Source organism: Grammomys surdaster, unplaced genomic scaffold (genome assembly GCF_004785775.1).
Source record: "Grammomys surdaster isolate TR1022 unplaced genomic scaffold, NIH_TR_1.0 117836, whole genome shotgun sequence".
Lineage (NCBI taxonomy): Eukaryota > Metazoa > Chordata > Mammalia > Rodentia > Muridae > Grammomys > Grammomys surdaster.
In genome coordinates, this window is record NW_021614464.1 from 236 (window position 1) to 6,941 (window position 6,706).

The following is a 6,706-nucleotide window of genomic DNA, read 5'->3' on the forward strand; positions in this document are numbered from 1 at the left end:
TTCTTTATTTCTTCCTTGACCAAGTCATCATTGAGTAGAGAGTTGTTCAGTTTCCATGTGCACATGGGTTTTCCATTGGTTTTGTCATTATTAAAGACCAGTCTTATTCCATGGTGATCTGATAAGAGGCAAGGGATTATTTCAATCTTTTTGTATCTGTAGAGGCTTGTTTTGTGACCAATTATATGGTCTATTTTGGAGAAGGTACCATGAGGTTCATGCATACAAATTTAAATCTCCTTTTTGGCTCAGCTTACATGCATTCTCATAATTACATACTTACATACACACATCCAAACTTACATATGCATTTCGAGCAAAAGACCAAGCATCAGTGAAGAAAGAACTTATTCATTCTGGATGAAAAATGAGCTCCAATCTTTATTGCATAAAGAAAGAAATAGCTTCTGCCCTCTTAATGCTAAATGAATTAAATCCAAGTCTGTAAGAAGAAATCTTTGTACTCTTTAATAAGACTAAACCTGCCTTGCTATTAAGAAAAGACCTGTCCTGTCCCATAATAATAAGAAGCCTGCCTGTTCCTTCTGCTCTCTCTACAGCTTCTTTTTTCGTCTTTCCCTCTGCATTCTGCATATTGCTCTCTTAGTTTTTTAAGTTGTCTTGTAATTTCTAATTTTATGGCTTTTGTGTTTTTCATTTATTGCTTTGAGGACACCTTATTCTCTTCTTATATTTCATACTTTAAAAAGCTTTACTTTCAAGTGAGGTTTTCCTGAAGAGAACATGAACATGCACAAACACTGCCTTGGACAAACACTTGGGCATGGCCTTTTCTTGAAAATCTGAGCTCAAGAGAATTAGTGTGTACAGTACTTTTCCTGTAACATTGAGTAATAATTTGGTCCTCTTTTTTGTGGATTACATAAATGTCACAAGTCTTAGGCTGTTAACTTTTGTGAGAGATAAAATTTTGCACAATCTCACTTCATCCTAGAGTATTAATCATTAAACTGAATATCAATTATGTAAAGTTCTTTTACTTCAGTCATCTGGCAATCTTCTTATTACACCCGTTGTAGCATTACTGCTATAAATGTTTCAAGCACACTTTATTTTCTTTAACAGTGTCTACAAATAACAAGCATATAGTACTGAGAACTTGATTCTGTGTATTTTTATTGTTCCATGATTAGTTGTTAATCTGTTTCTGTGCATAAATAGGTTATATTGAAAGGCAAAATATGTACAGGAACCAAACCTACAGCTCATGCTGCCCTGAATTTACAGTAAAGGGAACATCCATCTACTGTTTATAGGAGTACAATTTTACTCCTACTACAAAATCAGTTGGATGTTCTTTGGGAAGTTGGGAAAAGATATGTCTTAGAATACAGCTATAAAACCCTTGGGAACACACAAAGTTCTTTAAATCCTACTACAGAGATTATTGCTCAGCCATGTTCATGTAAGCTTTAATCATAACTGCCAGAGTTTTGAAACTGTTAATGGATGAATGGATGAAGAAAATGTGATACATTACCACAATGCAATATTTCTCATTCATTAGAACATAAAATTATGAAATTCACTGGAAATGGTAGGAGTTAAAAAATCATCCTGAATAATATAATCCAGACCCAAGAAGATAAAATTTGTATGGTATATATTCACTTGTATTTGAATTCTGACTGTTAAGTCACTGGTAATCTAGCTACAGTCTACATAGCTACAAAAGTTAGGTACAGAGTAAGGAACTAGAGAGTGTATCTACCTAAGAATGGAAACACAGTAGATAGTTATGGGTGTATATGGCAGGCACTGGGACAGGAGTATCAAACACAGAGAGGAAGGGAAAAGGAGGGCGAGAGAGGAAATGCAAGAAGAAACAAATAAATCTATACATCAGTTGAAGGGTGGGATGGAAACCTAATACAGTAGAAGCTTCCTAAAATATATACATATATAAAGGCAACCAATAAAATTGGCAAATAACAGAGGAGAGAGAACTCATCTCTCTTCCCCAAATGGGCCTTATAGTAGCAGAAATGAATTAATTTAATGGCATTTCACCCCTGTAGATTGAATTTTGTGGTACTAAACACTGAAGTGTACACTGAAGAGTTTCCAGAGAAGAAAGGCAAATGGTAACCCAGACACAAACCTTTCTATCTACAATGGTAAAATATATGTAAAATAAATTGATACAATTGGCACATAAGTTGTAGGAGTAACCAACCATTTCACAAGATGGAACCCATTTCTGACACTACTGAATGACCAAGAACCTGAGACTAGTGACATTGATATAAACCCAGGACTGCTAAAGGGATATAGCAATAAAATTACTACTTGGAGCATTTTACAATTTTTGTAGACTAGTGCCTTGCTCAGCATCTTCAGAGAAGCTTCCACATGTGTTATATGGGAGTCCACAAGGGAAGTACAGAGGGCAGACAGGCCTCTACAAGCTGCCTGCTGCACAATGGGAATGAGATGGAGCATTGGTGATGGAGGTCTGGAAGAACAGTGACGATAACCTACCTGGGTCTCTTATCAGTGTAGAAATCTATTTATGAATAGCTTTAGAGATATAGCTTAGTAGCACAGCTGGGCTTATTCTCCAGCAATGGAAAAAATAGTAATAGAAAATTTAATATCATGATCCATTTCTCCCTCAATTCCATTGTTTTCAGGAAAGGATTTTGGTATCACCCATCTACAACTAACTGATGCTTTAAATTAAGCAAAGTCCTTCACAATGCTACCCATCAAATGTGCAGAAAGCTTTTGGCAAAATCCTGTAATTGCATTTCTGTTGGTGACTTTCAAGAAGTCATGAGATTTTATTTGAAGCAAAACAAAGTAATGCTTTATTTTCTCCATAAAGGAAATAGTAATTTTTAAGATGCAAACCAATTTTTGTTTGGCACCACCTGTGACTTGGCCACACTCAACATTCATCTGTACTGATGATTTCCTAAGATGAGCTCTAAACTTTACATAGAAGGAATATTTGCCCCATTTAGATTTCCTCCATTAGTCTGATAAATTATGAATTTTTTGAAAATAAATGATAGAATAATCTATGGTTGACAAATGTATAATTTCTTATATTTTAAATTCTTCTTATAAATTCTGATATTTTGCTGTATATATTCTGTTTTAGTTCTAACAGAAATGTTCAGTTTTTCTGTAAAGTAGCCTTCTACCTGTGGTATTCAGACCAGAAACTGCCCCTGTGAGCTATTGCCTATAATGACTGAATGAGAGACACTCAATGTAGTATCCAGAGTTCTTAGCTCTAATTAGCTCTCTGGAGATTTACAGGTCTACTAAGGACTGAAAACCACTGAGATGGACAATTGAACCCCAAAATCACAAAACCATTCAACAGCTGTGTGGAAATCTATGGACTCCATGTCCCAAGTGACATGGGGTCAGAGTAAATGAAGTAACTTTGTCTAAGTCCAAATTTCCATTTCAAAATAGAGTACACTTCCAAGTCCATCTCCTCTCCCCAAGAAGACAGCTCACTATATTTGTTCTCCAGGGACATAATACAATTAAAAGTCTGCAATCATGGACAAGAAATATCAGAAATTGTTGATCAGCTTGGAGAGCCACCAGCACAACAAATCATCCTGGAGTTTCCTGAACATGGATAAGGAAAGATAAGTATTTTATGGAAATTCTAACACAATCATACACTGTAGCTGTTTGGGAAAGCAAGGCTATTATTAGAACAAAGAAGCAAGGGTACCTTAGTGAAAATAAACAAGTTTTTAAAATTCATATAAATATGATAAGGGACCATGTGAGAAGACTATTGAATGAAAGAAGTTAACATCTTGCAGTCTTGCTTATGTGACACTTCTGTAAACAGTTAAAGCACTTCTTCAACAGTTCTCAGATGTCACCAAAAGAGATAGCCCAAGGTAGACAAGCTCAATGTGTTTTTTGATATGTGTAAATTTTTATAACTCAATGGCAATATTATTACTTAAATTACTAATGCTCAAATTTTTCCTATTAAAATGTTTAACTCCAATCCGATTAAACTACCTCTGTGAATCAATGGAGAACTCTTTTAGGAAGGACTCAAACGTGCCTCCTATCTCGTTTACATGAATGATCAATATTACTTAGCTTTCTCAACTTTCAGGGTACTGGTTTAATTTGTTGACTAAAATATTAATATTAACTAAACTAACCTGATTTTCAGATTAAAATGTTAATTTACACTAACCAATATAAAATTGATTATGAACAATAATTATAAATATGTTCATCATTTGACTAACCTCAAAGAAACACTATCAAAACACAGAATTTGAAAAGATGAAAACTGAGAAACATAAGGGAAATCTTTGATTTATTCTGATTTCTGTTGTGTATATTGAAAAAAATCAAACTATCAGGATATTATAGAATGATCCAAGTTATAACTGAAGTACACAAAACAGGAGATAAGAGGCTTTCTAACACAAAAGTTGTGTCAGATGAAACAAAAGTTTCTACTTATTTAACACTGATTTATTTTGCTATAGATAGAGGATCTTTCTGTGGAGCTCACACTGGTTTGAATTCAGTATGCTGCTGCCATAGGTCCAGGGACTCATTTTCTCATGTCATAGTTGGCTCTATAACCACATTAATTACAATAAAATCCAAACATATTGTAGGGTATTTGGATGTAGGTTCATTCTTTAAGAAAGAGGTGTGAGGGATCTGGAGTGAGTTTTTCCTGTCGTAAGAGAGATGCCATTAAATGAAAAATACCTCAACATTGAAAATAGTGACATCAAATTTTGTTTTGCAATTACATTTGTAAGCATGCAATTTTTAAGTAAACTTGAATATGTGTAATGATATTTCATTTGCTTTTGTTAACTAGAACTCACTAATGGAAAAAAACATGCAGGAAGCTGACACCCCATTAAATTCTCATCGGCCTCCAAACGTCTTGCAAGGTGAGAATGATGGGTTATTTTCAATCCTTCAAACATCAAAAGGACCATGAACTAAAGCATGACTTCTACTGAAAACATAAATACTTAAAATTTGCAATCTCTCATTGGATATTGGCTATTTTCCTCTGCATCTTAAACCATCTCAAGAAATCACCATAAGTCTTTGCAATTGTTGTTGCTTTTAATAAGAGCTAATAACTCCTCAGTGGCTATCCTGAAGGCAAGTACTATTGACAGCACTTAAATATTAATAGAATTCAAATAGAAGCTGCTTGTCCCCTAAAATCTCCTTTAAATGAAATAGGATATCTTAACTGACAATGTCATGTGAGTATTCCACAATTATTTTTCTTATTGATTTCAGTAACTCTTGCATAATCTTCAAAATCATTTTTACACTTGACTCTACAATAATCAATATCCTCTTGTTATAATGACGCTATTGTGTTCTAAGAGAGAATGGCTGTTTCCAATGAACAATCAAACCATATTTTAATTCCTGGTATATTTTTGCTACATGCCTATATCATTTGCTAACACAGTACCCTGTCTAAGCTATACATAATCAATCCTATCTATCTTAAAAAACTCATTCCACAGTCCATCACAGACTGAATATTGATGACTTAAAAAAGCAATGGGTTTCAATTGTGACAGTGGAACAGTGCTTTTACATGGAACAAACAAAACCACATTCCTTGAGAAGGATCAATGATGGACCATGTGTACAACTGTTGCTACTGCTTTACGAGTGGATAGTATGAGATCTAACGAGATGAGAAAAATGTGCTCTCAAATTTTTCAATGATACAATATAGATAGATGATAGAGATAGAAGATAGATACTACACTTGATCTTAGCCAAAAGGCCGAGAAGCGATGAGATAGAAGATAGATAAATAGATAGATAGATGATAGATGAAAGAGAGATGATATATGGTAGATAGATGATAGATAGATAGATAGATAGATAGATAGATAGATAGATGATAGAATATATAGAGTAATTATTGAAATATAGATGGACAGATAAATATTGGCTAAATGTCTTTCTAATACACTTATTTTACTGTTTTATTTTCTAGCTGCAACCACAATTTCTGTTTTCAAAATGATTGTCAAAAATATAACCTCAGTAAGCGGATTTCTCCTCATGGGGTTCTCTGACAACCATGAGCTGCAGATCTTGCATGCTTTGCTCTTCTTGGTGACATACCTATTTGGCTCAGCAGGGAATTTCATCATTATCAACATCACAACTCTGGACCCACAGCTCCAGTCTCCAATGTATTACTTTCTGAAGCACCTTTCCATTCTGGATCTCTCATCTCTTTCTGTCACAATTCCCCAGTATATTGAGAGTTCCCTGGCAGGAAGTGGATACATTTCTTATGGCCAGTGCATGCTGCAGATTTTTTTCTTTTCAGCTTTTACCTGGGGTGAGTTGGCCATTCTTACAGTGATGTCATATGATCGTTATGTAGCTGTTTGCCTTCCACTCCACTATGAGGTCATCATGAGTCCCAGAAAGTGTAGGTGGGTTGTGACAATTGTCTGGCTAAGCAGTGGTGTTCCAGGGACCTTGTATATAGCAACTATATTCTCTATCAGATTTTGTAAGGCCAAAAAAATTCACCAATTCTTCTGTGATGTTCCCCAGTTGCTCAAGCTTTCCTGCTCTAATGATTACCTTGTAATAATGGCAGTGGCTGATTTTCTGGCTGCAACGGGCTTTGCCTGCTTTATTGGGATTGTCATCTCCTATGTCCACATAT

At 34.8% G+C, this 6,706-nt stretch overlaps 1 protein-coding gene and 1 pseudogene across 1 annotated transcript; one reads left to right on the plus strand and one right to left on the minus strand.

Annotated features, from left to right (window-relative positions):
- Positions 1 to 5,712: 5,712 nt before the first annotated feature.
- On the minus strand, positions 5,713 to 5,812 carry LOC114635795 (annotated as a pseudogene).
- Positions 5,813 to 6,042: 230 nt separating this feature from the next.
- On the plus strand, positions 6,043 to 6,699 carry LOC114635794 (olfactory receptor 14J1-like; the record flags this gene model as incomplete). Its single annotated transcript, XM_028784214.1, has 1 exon — positions 6,043 to 6,699. A coding segment is annotated over exon 1 (657 nt), but the record flags the coding sequence as incomplete, so codon positions are not given.
- Between the last annotated feature and the right edge of the window lie 7 nt (positions 6,700 to 6,706).